The sequence below is a fragment of the Nerophis ophidion genome, linkage group LG12 (assembly GCF_033978795.1).
Source record: "Nerophis ophidion isolate RoL-2023_Sa linkage group LG12, RoL_Noph_v1.0, whole genome shotgun sequence".
NCBI classification, from domain to species: Eukaryota; Metazoa; Chordata; class Actinopteri; order Syngnathiformes; family Syngnathidae; genus Nerophis; species Nerophis ophidion.
Window position 1 is genome coordinate 20,509,279 of NC_084622.1, and position 18,760 is coordinate 20,528,038.

The 18,760-nt window shown below is 38.3% G+C and overlaps 2 protein-coding genes across 2 annotated transcripts; one reads left to right on the forward strand and one right to left on the reverse strand.

Annotated features, from left to right (window-relative positions):
• Positions 1-359: 359 nt before the first annotated feature.
• Positions 360-1,040, reverse strand: LOC133563788 (metallothionein-like). The gene is made up of 3 exons (XM_061918071.1): positions 882-1,040; positions 722-787; positions 360-573 (listed from the first exon to the last, which is right to left on the reverse strand). The coding sequence occupies exons 1-3, from the start codon at positions 904-906 to the stop codon at positions 482-484; spliced, it is 183 nt and encodes a 60-aa protein (XP_061774055.1). The 5' UTR covers positions 907-1,040; the 3' UTR covers positions 360-481.
• A 5,575-nt stretch (positions 1,041-6,615) lies between these two features.
• Positions 6,616-8,326, forward strand: LOC133563789 (metallothionein). Its single transcript, XM_061918072.1, has 3 exons — positions 6,616-6,774; positions 6,869-6,934; positions 8,135-8,326. Exons 1-3 carry the CDS (start codon positions 6,750-6,752, stop codon positions 8,224-8,226), a joined length of 183 nt encoding a protein of 60 aa, XP_061774056.1. The 5' UTR covers positions 6,616-6,749; the 3' UTR covers positions 8,227-8,326.
• Positions 8,327-18,760: the final 10,434 nt, after the last annotated feature.

Sequence of the window (18,760 nt, forward strand, 5' to 3'; positions counted from 1 at the left end):
CTAAAATGTAAATACTGTACTGATTCTTATGCGTTGAGCTCACTAAGTTCACCACTCACTGTACATATCCTACCAAGTCAGACCTACACTGTTTTAATGTCCATTTCTCACATGATGCAATTGTTGACTGAAGTGCTGATATCAACCAACCCCCCAAAACCGTAAATAATTAAATGTATGCTAATGATTATATTTTATGATGCCGACAGTATTTATTTTTACCATGAATTTTTTAACATGAACTCCGACTTAAGTTGAAAAACTTATTTGGGTGTTACCATAAAGTGGTCAATTGTACGGAATATGTACTGTACTGTGCAATCTAGTAATAAATGTTTCAATAAAAATAAAAAAATAACTGATTTTTAAAAAGGAAACATTTATTTCAATATAGCAAAAAATACATCTGTAGAGAAGACATGAAAATCAGACACAAGACAAATACATCCCTGGCAGGTGTGTGGACGGCCATGATTGCTCCTCACTGGCAGCAGCTTGTGTCACAAGTCTTGCCTTTGCACACGCAGCCCGATGCACACTTGCTGCATCCAGATGGGCAGCAAGCGCAGCAGCCTGCATCCATCAGAGACAACATAGTTTGTACTTCAACACATGTTCAATACAATTTGAAGTCGACAGCTTCAGTAGTGCAGCCTATCAAACTCCAGATTGTTATTTAGATAAGCTCAAAATTGGACGTGAAGGACTCAAGTGGACTTACTCTTCTTGCAGGTGATGCAGGAGCAGTTAGTGCATGTGCAAGATGCTCCGCATTTGCAGCTTCCAGCTACGCAAAAATAGAAATAATAGTATAAGGTCATATAGTACAACACAATTAATGCATCTCAATAGAAGATGGCTGCTTGGGTGATAAAACTCACTCTTGGAACAGTCGCAAGGGTCCATGTCGTGGTTTGATCGTCTTCTTGAAGAGAAAAGTAAAGATGCACGTCTCTTTTTTTGTTTCCCGCCGAGGAGGTTGTTGTCAATGTGGGAGGCGAGGCTGCATCTTTATAGGCCACAGATCAGTAGTGTCGTGTGCAAAGTGCATTCAAGCGATGATGACCATCGACTTTGTGCACACGACCTTTGAAAAAAATAATTAGCCAGAAGTGGACAATGTGGTCTGAACATTGCGTCATTCCGTTCCCATCATAATTAGTGGGCAGTGAAAAATATATAAATATACATCTTTATATAGATGTCCGAGCTAATAATGCTCTAATCGGTTTTGAAGTATTTTTTGGTACAAGTTCAAGACATGATACATTTTTATTTTTTTATTTCATAAACCTTTATTCATAAATAAACTGCAAGATTGACAAACAATCGATATATAATAATAATCAAAATAAGTACGAAAACAGTTCAAATCAGCGCCAGGGGGATATTTAAATTTTTCCCTGGGAAAGTGACGGCACTGTTATCGTCATAAAGGAGCGCTGCACACGGCACGCACGCTCAAGCACACCTTCCGGTGCGCGCGGCACTTAGCTCCGCCCATTTGCACTCTGCAGCTTCACCGAAGCGCTCGTGAGCAAAAACAAACGGTAAACAACTATTGTACCGTGCTGCCTTTAAGGACCGTGCGCAGTGGGAAAATAGCCCACTCGCACGTCCGGTATAGTGTGTCCCATCCAATCTAATAACTGTTTCCCCTCAATGAACGTGGAAATCAGGTCTTATTAGTTTGAACTCTTTAATGTGTTTTTTTAATTAAGTTTTATTCCAAAGGGACAGACAGCCACAAAAGCGTTTTGTCCTTCATGACAATCGATTACTTGAAGGCAGCAGTCGTCCCCTTTTGCACTCGCCACAAAGTATTTCGTCACCTGCTAAGTCACTTTACGACAAGCAGTCATCCTGTCATGTGACAACTAAACCAATTTCACACATTCATCGTGTCTTTGACGTCCTAATGATTATTCTATTACCACAACAACTCAAAATTCTTGCTTAGTCTATACAACAAGGATATTCAAATAACGTATTTTGTGGGCCACACATATTTCCTTAAATCTAAAACAACACTACGAGTATAACTTAAGGTTATATTTTTCATTATTTATTTGCGTCTCCACTCTTTTAAAAAAAAAAAATTTTTTTTATAAATCTTTATAAAATACGACATTTACAAATAATTGAGAAATAATAATAATCATAATAACTACAAAACAGTACAAAACAGCGCCAGGGGGTTGTAAACTCAATAAAGTAAGTAAAATAGAATGCAATATACATATATATATATATATATATATATATATATATATATATATATATATATATATATATATATATATATATATATATATATATATATATATATATATATATGTTGGCCCTGCAATGAGGTGGCGACTTGTCCAGGGTGTACCCGCCTTCCCAAAAGGGAATAAGCGGTAGAGGTAGCGACTTGTCCAGGGTGTACGCCGCCTTCCGACCGATTGTAGCTGAGATAGGTACAGCGCCCCCCGTGGCCCCAAAGGGAATAAGCAGTAGAAAATGGATGGATATATATATATATATATATATATATATATATATATATATACAATTTCAGTAAATAATTTAAATTTGGAACACACTATCATCGTTTTCACAGCTTTTTTGTTGTTAGAGGTAGAGAGTGGAGTTTAAATTATTTTTTAAAGGCACAAAAAACAGGTCGGTTATTGAGAAACTTACATTTATGAATATAAAACTTAGCCAATAGTAAAATAAGGTTGCAAAGTTGTAGTATAACTAAAGTGCTCCATGAATAAATCCGACAGGGAGTCAACAAAGAACAGATGTCCATTAGAGGACGCCATAGGCGCTTTATTTACACATGACATTACAGGGAATAAGCGGTAGGAAATGGATGGATGGATGAATTACAGTACATTTATACACCTGCTGTCTGATTTCTAAGACAAATACACAACAATGAGACTGAAATATCATGCCTGAGTATATTTGGTGCATATTCCTTGCGCTTTTACGTCGGCAGCATCCTGCGAAGTGCGGGTGAGCGTGTGGGAACGAAGCCTCTCTCCAGTCTGTTGGATCTCCTGCAGGTTCCTCTCAACATGTGGCCGTAGACCGGAGAAGATGCAGATGAGCGTTGAGCGTGGTAATGGACAAACTTCACTTAACGAGCATGTATTGGACACTTTGGTCTCCCCGGACTGATTTCCAATCATCTGAGCGGACTGGACATTGGCCGAGAGCTAGTGGGCAGCCTTGGACAGAGTAAGCTCTCTTGGTTGCTTTGCTGAGTTGGTTCCAAACTCTGACCATGCCGCCACAACTCAAGCGGACAATGGCGTGGACCGCAGAGGCCACTGCAGTGTATGGGAGTTTCGAAATTGTGTTTTTGTTGTGTTGTGCAATCCAATGTGTGCAACAGGTAGGTCTGTAAAAAAAATATATTTTCAGATTAATCGCGATTCTTATTTGGAACAATTCCTAATTGATACAAAAAAATTAAAAATCGTTTTCCCCCTGTGGAGAATGGACATATGTTTAAGAGTTATTTCTTTATTCATATTCATGTTTAAAGGCCTACTGAAATAAGATCTTGTTATTTAAACGGGGATAGAAGGTCCATTCTATGTGTCATACTTGATCATTTCGCTATATCGCCATATTTTTGCTGAAAGGATTTAGTAGAGAACATCGACGATAAACTTCGCAACTTTTGGTCGCTAATAAAAAAGCCTTGCCTTTACCGGAAGTAGCAGACGATGTGCGCGTGACGTCACGGGTTGTGGAGCTCCTCATATCCTCACATCTGAACATTGTTTACAAACATAGCCAGCAGCAGCTAGAGCTATTTGGAACGAGAAAGTGACAATTTCCCCATTAATTTGAGCGAGGATGAGAGATTCGTGGATGAGGAAATTTAGGGTGAAGGACCAGAAAAAAAAAAAGAGAAAAAAAGGCCGATTGCAGTGGGGGCGATTCAGATGTCATTAGACACATTTACTAGGATTATTCTGGAAAATCCCTTATCTGCCTATTGTGTTGCCAGTGTTTTAGTGAGATCAAATAATACCTGAAAGTCGGAGCGGTGTGGCCACGGGTGTGTTGACGCCAGAGTCTCTGAGGGAAGTTAAAGTTGAAGTTAAAGTACAAATGATTGTCACACACACTCTTGGTGTGGCAAAATTATTCCCTGCATTTGACCCATCACCCTTGATCACCCCCTGGGAGGTGAGGGGAGCAGTGGGCAGCAGAGGTGCCGCGCCCAGGAATCATTTTTGGTGATTTAACCCCCCATTCCAACCCTTGATGCTGAGTGCCAAGCAGGGAGGTTATGGGTCCCATTTTCTATAGTCTTTGGTATGACTCGGCCGGGGTTTGAAATCACAACCTATCGATTTCAGGGCGGACACTGTAACCACTAGGCCATTGAGTAGGTCACGGCAGCTGCAGCTGGACGGAAGCTTTGCTGATGTTTCCGGTAAGAGGCGACTTATTACCACAATTCGCTCACCGAAAACTGCCGGTTGACATGTAGTCGGGATCCATGTTCGCTTGACCGCTCTGATCCATAGTAAAGCTTCATCTTCGGGAATTTTAAACAAGGAAACACCGGCTGTGTTTTTGTGGGTGAAGGCTAAAAGCTTCCCACCTCCATCTTTTGACTTTGACTTCTCCATTATTAATTGAACAAATTGTAAAAGATTCAGCAACACAGATGTCCAGAATATTGTGTAATTATGCGTTTAAAGCAGACTACTTATAGCTTGGATCGGGCTGGAAAAAAATGTCCGCTACAACCGGTGACATCAAACGCACGCGTCATCATATCGCAACGTTTTCAACAAGACACTTCGCGGGAAATTTAAAATTGTAATTTAGTAAACTAAAAAGGCCGTGTTGGCATGTGTTGCAATGTTAATATTTCATCATTGATGTATAAACTATCAGACTGCGTGGTCGGTATTTGTGGGTTTCAGTAGGCCTTTAAAGCAGATAGTGTTTTTCCATCTGTACTCTTTCTATTTTTTTTTATCTTATGTCCGCAAGTAAACTGTGTGTTTTACCTTGAATACTTGGAATGTAGGAGTTTGAGTACTCTCTCTATATCTTATCTGTAGTAGAACAATGAGGCTGTATTCCTTTCTGGACTGAGTGGGGGCTTTCTTCATATTCAAGAAGTTGTCTCTTCTGTTTGAATGTTAGACCAATTCGAGAAGCCGGTCTGAATGTATTGGTGTGGACTGGTCTCCTGAAGCTTTAGTAAAACTTGATAATATTCCTATTCTGTCTTGATGGTTTTTCTTACTCTGCATTTATGTCATCTGAAAGAACTTGGGATTGACCAGTGACTTTAATTCCCTGAGTGGGAATACTGGTCTGACGCAACACCACCTAAATATACATATATATACAATTATAAACATATATACACACATATATAAAAAAATATATATTTACAATTATACACATATATACACATATATAATCATATATACACATATAAACATGTATACAGTCACACACACGTATATACACTTACGCACACATTTTTTATAAATATGTATACATACACATATATATATGTATATACAAAAAAGGTGGTGGTAAATGGATTAGAAAGGACAGATTTTGAAAATGTTAATTAGAATTAGAATATTTTTCTTTTAACTTGGGACTTCCCGCGGGTCGGATTTAGGAAGCTGGCGGTATGTATCCGGCCCGCGGGCCGTAGTTTGGGGACCCCTGCTCCAAAATCTGTTTTTCTTACAGTGTATGTAAAAATATATAACAATAAATAATTGTGTTATGAAGCGATTTAAAATGTATGTATTATTTACTGTTACATGTGGCCCCCAGTGAAAACGAGTTTGACACACCTGTCATAAAGTGAGAAAATACTTTGTGGCGTGTGCAAAAGGGGACGACTGCTGCCTTCAAAGTCATCGCAAGTCATGAAGGAATAAACGGTTTTTTAAGCTGCCACTTTAATAAAAAAACACGATAAAGAGTTTAAACGTCACAAAATAAGTACTGATTTCCACTTTTATCGGGGAAAACTGTTATTAGATTTGATGGGTTACACAATACCGGACGTGTTAGATTGGATGGGTTACACAATACCGGACGTGTGAGTGGGCTAATTTCCCACTGCGCACGGTCCATAAAGGCAGCACGGTACAATAGTTTGTTTACCTTGAAGCTGCAGAGTGCAAATGGGCGGAGCTAAGTGCCGCGCGCACCGGAAGCTGTGCCGTGTGCAATGCTTTTTTATGACGACAACAGCGCTGTCAATTTCCGAGGGAAAAGTTAAAAATATCCCCCTGGCGCTGATTTGAACTGTTTTTGTACTTATTTTGATTGTTTTTATTTATCGATTGTTTGTAAATGTTGTTATTGTTTTAATAAAGGTTTATACAAATAAAAAAAAAGTATCATGTCTTGAACTTGACCCAAAACAAAATTAGAGCATTATTAGGTCGGACATCCGTATAAAGATATATATTTATATATTTTTCACTACCCACTAATTATGATGGGAACGGAATGACGCAATGTTCAGACCACATTGTCCACTTCTGGCTAATTATTTTTTTCAAAGGTCGTGTGCACAAAGTCGATGGTCTTCATCGCTTGAATGCACTTTGCACACGACACTACTGATCCGTGGCCTATAAAGGTGCAGCCTCGCCTCCCACATTGACAATAACCTTCTCGGCGATAAACAAAGAAAGTGACGTGCATCATTACTTTTCTCTTCAAGAAGACGCTCAAACCAAGACATGGACCCTTGCGACTGTTCCAAGAGTGAGTTTTATTACCCGAGCAGCCATCTTCTATTGAGATGCATTAATTGTGTTGTACTATATGACGTAATACTATTATTTCTATTTTTGTGTAGCTGGAAGCTGCAAATGCGGAGCATCTTGCACATGCACTAACTGCTCCTGCACCACCTGCAAGAAGAGTAAGTCCACTTGAGTCCTTCACGTCCAATTTTGAGTTAAAGGCCTACTGAAATTAGATTTTCTTATTCAAACGGGGATAGCAGGTCAATTCTATTTTGTCATACTTGATCATTTTGCGACATTTACATATTTTTGTTGAAAGGATTTAGTAGAGAACATAGACGATAAAGTTCTCAACTTATGATCGTTAATAAAAAAGCCTTGCCTGTACCGAAAGTAGCAGACGATGGGCGCGTCACGGCACGGGTTGTAGGGCTCCTCACATCCTCACATTGTGTACAATCATGGCCACCAGCGACGAGAGCGATTTCAGACAAAGCGACAATTCCTCCATTAATTTTAGCGAGGATGAAAGGTTCGTGGATGAGGAAAGTTAGAGTAAACCACTGAAAAAACAAACTAAAAAGATGGCAGTGTGAGCGATTCAGATGTTGTTAGACACATTTACTAGGATAATTCTGGAAAATCCTTATCTGTTTTTTGTGTTAAATGTTTTAGCGAGATTATAAAGTCATAACTGAAAGTCGGAGGGCTGCGGTGAACGCCAGTGTCTGAGAGAAGCCAGCCAAGATCACAGCTGCCTGTTTGACAGCTACAGGAGGAGGTTGCATAATCCACTCAAGTCTCCGGTAAGAGCAGACGTAATATCACATTTTTCCCATCCAAAAACTTTCTGGTTGACGTAGAGAAACCTGTTCGCTTGACCGCTCTGCTCCATTTTAAAGCTTCACAATAAACCAACACCGGCTGTGTTTTGGTTGCTAAAGGCAGCTGCAATCCACCGCCTTCCACCAACCGCATTCTTCTTTATAGTCTCCATTATTAATTGAACAAATTGCAGAAGATTCAGCAACACCGATGTCCAGAATACTAATTATGCAATGAAAAGAAACGACTATTAGCCGTAAGTGGTGCTGGGAGAACATGTCCGCTACAACCCGAGACGTCACAAACACGCGTCGTCATTCCGTGACGTTTTCAACAAACTCCGCGGGAAATTTAAAATTGTAATTTAGTAAACTTAAAAGGCAGTATTGGCATGTGTTGCAATGTTAATATTTCGGTAGTAGTGGCTTTCAGTAGGCCTTTAATCTAGATAGAAATGTGGAGTTTGATAGGTTGCACCACTAAAGCTGTCGACTTCAAATTGTATTGAACATGTGTTTAAGTACAAACTATGTTGTCTCTGATGGATGCAGGCTGCTGCGCTTGCTGCCCATCTGGATGCAGCAAGTGTGCATCAGGCTGCGTGTGCAAAGGCAAGACTTGTGACACAAGCTGCTGCCAGTGAGGAGCAATCATGGCTGTCCATACACCTGCCAGGGATTTATTTGTCTCGCGTCTCATTTTCATGTCTTTGTATGCATAATAAAACTTTGTATTTTCTTCTATATAGAAATGTTTCCTCATTTTAGTTGGTGTGTATTTTTCCAAGTGAGAAATCATACTGAGAAATCCAAATTTTGAAAGCGGGTTAAAGCTAAGATGTCTGTTAATCTTGAACTTTTTGCCTTAAAATTAAAACCTACTCAGTGACTCTAGTCCAGAAGTCACAAACGTGGTGCCCTCGAGACCAGATGAGTCGCCCGCTGGCCTGTTCTAAAAATAGCTCAAATAGTAGCACTTACCAGTGAGCTGCCTCCTTTTTTTTTTTACATTTTATTTACTAGAAAGCTGGTCTCGCTTTGCCCGACATTTTTAATTCTGAGACAAAACTCATAACATTTGAAAATCCCCAAAAATATTTTAGACTTGGCCTTCACTTTAAATTCATTTGTTTACTTGGCTTATAACTTTCAGACAATTTTAGTGAACACTTTTTTAAAATATTACTTTAGGATTTCTAAACACAAACTTTTTAAATTACTTCTTGACAATATGAATCAATGTTCAAGTAATTTTTATATTTTTTTATTGTAAAGAATTGACTTAATTCATTTTTACTATTGTTTTTTCGACATATTTGTGAAATATTTCAAACTTACGATTAAAATTCATAATTCGGGCAAATCTAGAAAATCTATATCATATTTAAAAGTCTTTAATTTTAAAATTTTTGTTCTGGAAAATCTAGAAATTTTTTTGTTAGAAATATAGCTTGGTCCAATTTGTTATATATTCTAACAACGTGCAGATTGGATTTTAACCCATGTCATCAAACTTCTAAAATTAATCTTAATCAGAAAAAATTAATGTTCCAATTTTTTTTTTTAAATTCAAAAACGTTCGAATTAGCTAGTTTCTCTATCCATGTTTTTCTGTTTTGAATTTTTTTAAAGAGTCGAAATTGAAGATAAACCTTCAAAATTTTATTTTCATTTTGTTTGTTTTCTCGTCTTTTAGACAGTTTGTTTTTTTCATTGTTTATTTACTAAAAACCTTCTGTAAAAGGAAAAAAAAATGTAAGGCGGAATGACAGACAGAAATACCCATATATATATGTATATATTTATTAAAGGTAAATCGAGCAAATTGGCTATTTCTGGCAATTTATTTAAGTGCGTATCAAACTGGTAGCCCTTCACATTAATCAGTACCCAAGAAGTAGCTCTTGGTTTCAAAAAGGTTGGTGACTCCTACTTCTGGCAATTTATTTAAGTGCGTATCAAACTGGTAGCCCTTCACATTAATCAGTACCCAAGAAGTAGCTCTTGGTTTCAAAAAGGTTGGTGACTCCTGCTCTAGTGGTTAAAGTGTCCGCCCTAGGTTGTGAGTTCAAACCCCGGCCGAGTCATACCAAAGACTGTAAAAATGGGACCCATTACCTCCCTGCTTGGCACTTTGCATCAAGGGTTGGAATTCAATCATCCATTTTCTATCGATTGTATCTTTTGGGGTGGCAGGGGGTGCTGGAGCCTATTTCCGCTGCATTTGGTCAGAAGGCGGAGTACACCCTGGACAAGCCACCCCATCAAAGTTAATAATATAGCCCTAAATCACAAGTGCCTCAAAGGGCTGCACAAGCCACGAAATCCCACACGAGGGCAAGGAAAAACTCACAAAACCAATTGGGATGTCAATGTGAATGACAGAGAAACCTTGGAGAGGACCGCAGATGTGGGTGACCCCCACCTTCCCTTCTAGGGGAGAATGGATGCAATGGATGTCGAGTGGGTCTAAAATAATATTGTGAAAGTCCAGTCCATAGTGAATCTAAACATAATTGAGAGTCCAGTCCATAGTGGATCTAACATAATAGTGAGAGTCCAGTCTATAGTGGATCTAACATAATAGTGAGAGTCCAGTCTATAGTGGATCTAACATAATAGTGAGAGTCCAGTCCATAGTGGATCTAACATAATAGTGAGAGTCCAGTCCATAGTGGATCTAACATAAGTGAGAGTCCAGTCCATAGTAGGTCTTAACATAATAGGTGAGAGTCCAGTCCATAGTGGATCTTAACATAATAGGTGAGAGTCCAGTCCATTATGGATCTCAAGATATTAGGTGAACGTCCAGTCCATAGTGGGTCTAACATAATAGGTGAGAGTTCAGTCCATAATGGATCTTAACATATCAGGTGAGAGTCCAGTCCATAGTGGATCCAACATAATAGTGGGAGTCCAATCCTTAGTGGATCTAACTAAAATTGGTGAGAGTCCAGTCCATAGTGGATCTTAACATAATAGGTGAGAGTCCAGTCCATAATGAATCTTAACATATTAGGTGAACGTCCAGTCCATAGTGGGTCTAACATAATAGGTGAGAGTCCAGTCCATAATGGATCTTAACATATCAGGTGAGAGTCCAGTCCATAGTGGATCCAACATAATAGTGGGAGTCCAATCCTTAGTGGATCTAACTAAAATTGGTGGGAGTCCAGTCCATAGTGAATCCAACATAATAGTGGGAGTCCAGTCCTTAGTGGATCCAACACAGGGGCTTCGCCAGACATATTTCACTGGGGCACGTGCCCCACGGTTGATCTGTAGTGCCCCAGTAAAAATTTCACCAATAAAAAAAAAACGCTTCAGAGTTTTAAGTCTACATAACATAGACAACAGCACGCATACTACTTAGTATGGTAATTGATTGCTACTGTATCCACTCCACGAAACAGTGAGCATATGGCTACTTAATATGGTAATTTATTCACGTGTGGATCGAGACTTTGGTTGAGAGAGAGAGGGGGGGTGGGGATTCGAATCACTGCGTGAGGTAGGTAACGTTAGCCAACAACAATTTGTTAATTACAATATTTTGATTTTGATTTGACTCAAACTGTAACTCCTAGATGGATTTAAGAAAGTTATTCGCCCGCATCCTTGAAGAAGCAGCAGGAATGAGAGATGAAAGTAAAGTCCTAGCTAGCTAGGCAACATCATTGTTTAAGTTGATGCTAAGTTAGCTAACGTTATTCCTTGTATCAAGACAAACATATTCATTTGCTGTACGAGCTGTCGGGGGAATTTCCAATGAACATGAAACATAATGTTGGTTATTGTCTGCTGGTTCTGCATCAATGATGATTTGGAGTAAACGTGTGAGTTGAGTGCTTCTCAAATGGTTTATCTTCAGGAAGAAAAACATTTTTCCATATCAAGTCGTGAGCCACATTTTTAAATCATTCAAGTTTATTTCACAGAAAAATAGCACAGTAGACTTGTCTTGTTAATCGGTGTGACTTTGACTAAAATAATCTTGTTTTGTCACCAGAAAAATGGCTAAAGCTAAAGCATCTGGTTTTATTTCCAGAAAAAATAGTAAAATTTCTGTATTTGTTTTCAGAAAGATGGCTGAAAATATCGGGTATTGTTGCCCCATTTAGATTTTTTAAAAATATATTTCCATGTCTGTCCTGAGTCCTCCTCCAACTTGTTAGTCGGTTTGCCTTTTGCTAAAATACTCACTAATAGTCTCTAGAAAAATGGCTAAAAATATCTGGTTTTGTGGCCACAATTTGATTTTTTTCTCCTTAAACTTTTTTTTTTTCATGCACATGTCTGACTGCGACTCACTGAAAATGACACACAATCCACTTTCATGTCGCGACCCAGCGGTTGGGAACCACTGGTCAACTGTATAACAGTTACTTTAATATTTCCATGTCTGTCCAGAGTGATTAACCACTTTGCAAAAATGAAAAGGAGACGTTACAGTTTACTTCTCAAATGATTCCCTGAACAGACACACAACAGTTGTTCATTTATTCTACTACTGTGGCTTTATTGTTTTGTGTATATTTTATAGTTTTGTGTATCTGAAATAGGATTAGCCACATTGCCATAAATGGAAATTTAATAATATAAAAGAACCCAGAGATGTAGGGGTGCTTTATTTTTGGCTTTACTTTTGTAGATGTTAAATTTGCAGATGATTACTGAATATATATTTCAAAAAAGATTAATTGCTCTTCCTTTTTGTTTTTACCAGTAGCAGTTTAGAAGTCTGGAGTAAAAAAGTGCACAAGTAGGTCAAATGCATTAGTTAATTTCAGGTGGTTAATCAAAGATCCATACAACATAATCTGATATGAAGGGACGGCGTGGCGCAGTGGGAGAGTGGCCGTGCGCAACCCGAGGGTCACTGGTTCAAATCCCACCTAGAACCAACCTCGTCACGTCCGTTGTGTCCTGAGCAAGACACTTCACCCTTGCTCCTGAAGGTTGCTGGTTGGCGCCTTGCATGGCAGCTCCCTCCATCAGTGTGTGAATGTGTGTGTGAATGGGTAAATGTGGAAGTAGTGTCAAAGCGCTTTGAGTACCTTGAAGGTAGAAAAGCGTTATACAAGTACAACCCATTTATTTCATAGTTCAAAGCACTATTTATGTATTTTTTATGATAAATAAGTGCTAAAAATCTTTTTGCTTGCGCGCTTTGCACGCTCACATGAATTATTTGTGCCCCAGGAGTCCCCCAATACAGTATTAGGTCTAGTGACGCCCCTGATCCAACATGATAGGTGAGAGTCCAGTCCACAGTGGATCTCAACATAATAGGTGAGAGTCCAGTCCATAGTGGATCTTAACATAATAGGTGAGAGTCCAGTCCATAGTGGATCTTAACATAATAGTGAGAGTCCAGTCCATATTGGATCTTAACATAATAGGTGAGAGTCCAGTCCATAGTGGATCTAACATAATAGGTGAGAGTCCAGTCCAGAGTGGATCTAACCTAATAGTGAGAGTCCAGTCCATAGTGGGGCCAGCAAGGGGACCATTCCGAGCGGAGACGGGTCAGCAGCGCAGATATGTCCCCAAGTGATGCACAGGTGAGTGGTCCACCCCTGGTCCCGACTCTGAACAGCCAGTACTTCATCCATGGCCACCGGACCTGTGCCCCCCCTTCCACAAAGGAGAGGGGGGCAGAGTAGAAAGGAAAAGAAACGGCAGATCAACTGGTCCAAAAAGGGGGTCTATTTAAAGGCTAGAGTATACAAATGAGTGTACACAAATGCTTCTACTGAGGTAGCATCTCAAACTGGAGATCCTCCAGAGTACTGGAGCCCCAATAAAAAAAACACTCTATAGCCCGCAGACTTTTTTGGGGCTCTGGGAATTACTAATAAGCCGGAGTCCTTTGAACGCAGATTTCTTGCCAGGACATATGGTACAATACAATCGGCAAGATAGGATGGAGCTAGACCGTGTAGTATTTTATACGTAAGTAGTAAAACCTTAAAGTCACATCTTAAGTGCAGGTGAGCCAGTATAGGCGTAATGTGATCAAACTTTCTTGTTGTTGTCAAAAGTCTAGCAGCCGCATTTTGTACCAACTGTAATCTTTTAATGCTAGACATGGGGAGACCCGAAAATAATACTTTACAGTAATCGAGACGAAACGTAACAAACGCATGGATAATGATCTCAGCGTCTTTAGTGGACAGAATGGAGCGAATTTTAGCGATATTACGGATATTTTAGTAACGCTCTTAATGTGTGACTCAAAGGAGAGAGTTGGGTGGAACATAATACCCAGATTCTTTACCAAGTCGCCTTGTGTGATTGTTTGGTTGTCAAATGTTAAGGTTGTATTATTGAATAGGTGTCGGTGTCTAGCAGGACCGATAATCAGCATTTCCGTTTTCTTGGCGTTGAGTTGCAAAAAGTTAGCGGACATCCATCAATAACTAAGGGTGTCGCCAACTTGACGCAGCGGTTTGAGCGGATCACTGCAGTCCCCGCCATACTGACGCACAATGATTCTAACGACACCCCATCCATCCATCCATTTCCTACCGCTTGTCCCTTTTGGGGGGGGGGTGTGCTGGAGCCTATCTCAGCTGCATTCAGGCGGAAGGTTGTGTACACCCTGGACAAGTTGCCATCTCACCACAGAAACGCCAGCCAAGAATGTTCAAATAATTTCGAAGCAAATGGACATTTAGCCATGAAAATATGTAACAGCTGCCGATGGTCAGTTTGACAGCTGGAAGGAGATGCACCATAAAAACTACTGTAGTTGCTAATACTACATTCCATTGTGTTGTTTTTCATACAGTAGATAGATAGATAGATAGATAATATTTTATTGATTCCTTCAGGAGAGTTCCTTCAGGAAAATTAAAATTCCAGCAGCAGTATGTCAAATCTAAGTTTGTTTTTCTTTTTTTATAAAGGCATGTGCGCTGACTCACATTGATTTCAATCGGAGACGATTTCAGATACAAGTGTTTTGATGTAAGAGTGACGTCACAGAACCAATTAAGCTGCTATATATCATTTTTAAAACTACTCAATTCATTTTTTTCTTGTGTATTTAAAAAAAACGAGCGTCAGACGTGTCTTTCTGGTGACAGTTTGTAAAATTACCACTAGAGGGAGACATCTACTGACAAGTGTAAGCCATTGCTGTTGAAAAAAAAATCAGTTAAAAATGAAAATATAAGTTGAGGTGCTATATATCATTTTTAAGACCGCTCATTTATTTTTGTCCTGTATATTTAAAAAAAAAAACACACATCAGACGTGTCTTTCCGGTGAGTTTGTAAAATCACCACTAGAGGGAGACATCCATTGACAAGTGGAAGCCGTTGCTGTTAAAAAAAAATCGGTTAAAAATGAAATTATAATAAGTTGAGGTGCTATATATAATTTTTTTAAACTACTCAATTCATTTTTTTCTTGTGTATTTAAAAAAAACGCGCCCGTGTCTTTCCGGTGACAGTTTGTAAAATCACCACTAGAGGGAAACATCTACTGACAAGGGTAAGCCATTGCTGTTGAAAAAAAAATCAGTTGAAAATGAAAATATAATAAGTTGAGGTGCTGTATATCATTTTTAAAACCGCTCATTAATTTTTGTCTTGTGTATTTTAAAAAAACACATCAGACGTGTCTTTCCGGTGACAGTTTGTAAAACCACCACTAGAGGGAGACATCCACTGACAAGTGTAAGCCATTGCTGTAAAAAACAAAACTGTTAAAAATAAAAATATGAGCTGAGGTGTTATATATCATTTTTAAAACTACTCATTCATTTTTGTCTTGTGTATTTAAAAAAAAAATGCGCGTCAGACGTGTCTTTACGGTGACAGTTTGAAAAATCACCACTAGAGGGAGACACCTACTGACAAGTGTAAGCCATTGCTGTTGAAAAAAAAATCTGTTAAAAATGAAAACATAATAAGTTGAGGTGCTATATAATTTTTTTAAACTGCTCAATTCATTTTTGTCTTGTGTATTTAAAAAAAACACGCATCAAACGTGTCTTTCCGGTGACAGTTTGTAAAATCACCACTAGAGGGAGACATCCACTGACAAGTGTAAGCCATTGCTGTTAAAAGAAATCAGTTAAAAATGAAATTATAATAAGTTGAGGTGCTATGTATAATTTTTTAAAACTACTCAATTTTTCTTGTGTATTTAAAAAAAACGCGCGTCAGATGTGTCTTTCCGGTGACAGTTTGTAAAATCACCACTAGAGGGAGACATCCACTGACAAATGTAAGCCGTTGCTGCAAAAAAAAAAAAAAATCAGTTGAAAATAAAAATATAAGCTGAGGTGCTATATATCATTTTTAAAACTACTCATTCATTTTTGTCTTGTGTATTTTTTTAAAATGCGCGTCGGACGTGTCTTTCCGGTGACAGTTTGAAAAATCACCACTAGAGGGAGACATCTACTGACAAGTGTAACCCATTGCTGTTGAAAAAAAAATCAGTTAAAAATGAAAATATAGTAGGTTGATGTGCTATACATCATTTTTAAAACTGCTCATTCATTTTTGTCTTGTGTATTTTAAAAAAACGCACATCAGACGTGTCTTCCCGGTGAGTTTGTAAAATCACCACGAGAGGGAGACATCCACTGACAAGTGTAAGCCATTGTTGTAAAAAAAAAAAATCAGTTGAAAATAAAAATATAAGCTGAGGTGCTATATATCATTTTTTAGTTGTCTGTCTATCTGTGTTGGCCCTGCGATGAGGTGGCGACTTGTCCAGGGTGTACCCCGCCTTCCGCCCGATTGTAGCTGAGATAGGCGCCAGCGCCCCCCGCGACCCCAAAAGGGAATAAGCGGTAGAAAATGGATGGATGGATAAACTACTCATTCATTTTTGTCTTGTGTATTTAAAAAAAATGCGTGTCAGACGTCTTTCCAGTGACAGTTTGTAAAACCACCACTAGAGGGAGACATCTATTGACAAGTGTAAGCCATTGCTGTTAAAAAAAAAAATCAGTTAAAATAAAAATATAATCTCCTCATGCAGGAGTGATAGTTTGGTTGATAAGACATATAATTCAGTCACTACTACACATAATAAAATATAAATATATGACATATTTTATATAGTACGGTAAATGTTATTCCATCATTTGTTGCTTTGTCATTTTGTCACCATTTACCTTGATGCAGATTCTGCATTGTACTGTAAAGTAAAACAATCTTATTCAAATTTGTAAAGGCATTTAAAAAAGTATGAGTCATTTAGTTCAAGTAACATTTTTGTACACATCTATCAACTTTAAAAATCACATATTTGCACTCACTGCATAATTAAAGATCCAGTGTACCGAATATGTATTCCCAAGATCAGCGATCCAGGGACTGGTAGTGGTCCGTGACGCATTTGGTACCCGGCAGCATAAAATCATACAAAACCACAAAACCTGTGAGTTGGCACGATGTATAATTCGTAAACAGAACGCTTTTCCACTCTGCAACAGTCCACCTTCGATGACCTCAGGCCCAGCGAAGCCAGATGCGTTTCTGGGTGTTGTTGATAAATGCCTTTCGCTTTGCATAGCAGAGTTTTAACTTGCACTTGAACCAGGGAAGGTGGCACATTGTGTAATTCGTAAACAGAACGCTTTTCCAATCCGCAACAGTCCATCTTAGATGAGCTTGGGGCCCAGCGAAATCGGAGGCGTTTCTGTGTGTTGTTGATAAATGGCTTTCGCTTTGCATAGCAGAGTTTTAACCTGTACTTACAGATGTAGCGACCAACTGTAGTTACTGACAGTGGCTTTCTGAAGTGTTCCTGAGCCCATGTGGTGATATCATTTACAAACTGTCGCTTTTTGATGCAGTACCGCCTGAGGGATCGAAGGTCCCTAATATCATCACTTATGTGCCATGATTTCTCCAGATTCTCTGAATCTTTTGATGATATTACAGACTGTATCCCTAAATTCCTTGCAATAGCTCGTTGAGAAATGTTGTTCTTAAACTGTTCGACAATTTGCTTATTCTTTGTTCACAAAGTGGTGACCCTCACCCCATCCTTGTTTGTGAATGACTGACGATTTTGTGGAAGCTGCTTTTATACCCAATCATGGCACCCGCCTGTTCTCAATTGGCCTGCTCACCTGTGGGGTGTTCCAAATAAGTGTTTGAGGAGCATTCCTCAACTTTCTCAGTGTTTTTTGCCACTTGTGCCAGCTTTTTTGAAACATGTTGCAGGCATCAAAATTCAAAGTGAGCTAATATATGCAAAGAATAACAAAGTTTACCAGTTCGAACGTTAAATATCTTGTCTTTGCAGTCTATTCAATTGAATATAGGGTTAAAATACTCAAATCAATGAAGCATGTTTAATATAAAGCAGGGGTCACCAACACGGTGCCCGCAGGACCAGATGAGTCGCCCGCTGGCTAGTTCTAAAAATAGCTCAAATAGCAGCACTTACCAGTGAGCTGCCTCTATTTTTTTAATTGTATTTATTTACTAGCAAGCTGGTCTTGCTTTGCTCGACATTTTTAATTCTAAGAGAGACAAAACTCAAATAGAATTTGAAAATCCAACAAAATATTTTAAATACTTGGTCTTTACTTGTTTAAATAAATTCATTTATTTTTTTACTTTGCTTCTTATAACTTTCAGAAAGACAATTTTAGAGAAAAAATACAACATTAAAACTGATTTTAGGATTTTTAAACACATGTACCTTTTTACCTTTTAAATTCCTTCCTCTTCTTTCCTGACAATTTAAATCAATGTTCAAGTAGTTTTTTTTATTGTAACGAATAATAAATATATTTTAATTAAACTCTTAACTTTAGGTTGTTTTTTCGAAGAAGAATATTTGTGAAATATTTCTTCAAACTCACTATGATTAAAAATCAAAAAAATATTCTGGCAAATCTAGAAAATCTGTAGAATCAAATTTAAATCTTATTTCGAAGTCTTTTGAATTTCTTTTAAAATTTTTGTTCTGGAAAATCTAGAAGAAATAAGGATTTGTCTTTGTTAGAAATATAGCTTGCTCCAACTTGTTACATATTCTAACAAAGTGCAGATTGGATTTTAACTTATTTAAAAAATGTCTTGAATTTTCTAAAATTAATCTTAATCAGGAGAAATTACTAATGATGTTCCACAAATTCTAATTTCAATTTTTTCAAAAAGATTCGAATTAGCTAGTTTTTGTCTTAATTTTTTTCGG

What these genes read in the sequence shown, in the direction of transcription:
- LOC133563788 (XM_061918071.1), bottom strand. Translation starts at nt 906, where the DNA reads ATGGACCCTTGCGACTGTTCCAAGA. An exon ending in CCCTTGCGACTGTTCCAAGA is followed by an intron (nt 788 to 881) that starts GTGAGTTTTATC and finishes ATTTTTGCGTAG; the next exon opens with CTGGAAGCTGCAAATGCGGA. An exon ending in CTGCATCACCTGCAAGAAGA is followed by an intron (nt 574 to 721) that starts GTAAGTCCACTT and finishes TGATGGATGCAG; the next exon opens with GCTGCTGCGCTTGCTGCCCA.
- LOC133563789 (XM_061918072.1), top strand. Translation starts at nt 6,750, where the DNA reads ATGGACCCTTGCGACTGTTCCAAGA. An exon ending in CCCTTGCGACTGTTCCAAGA is followed by an intron (nt 6,775 to 6,868) that starts GTGAGTTTTATT and finishes ATTTTTGTGTAG; the next exon opens with CTGGAAGCTGCAAATGCGGA. An exon ending in CTGCACCACCTGCAAGAAGA is followed by an intron (nt 6,935 to 8,134) that starts GTAAGTCCACTT and finishes TGATGGATGCAG; the next exon opens with GCTGCTGCGCTTGCTGCCCA.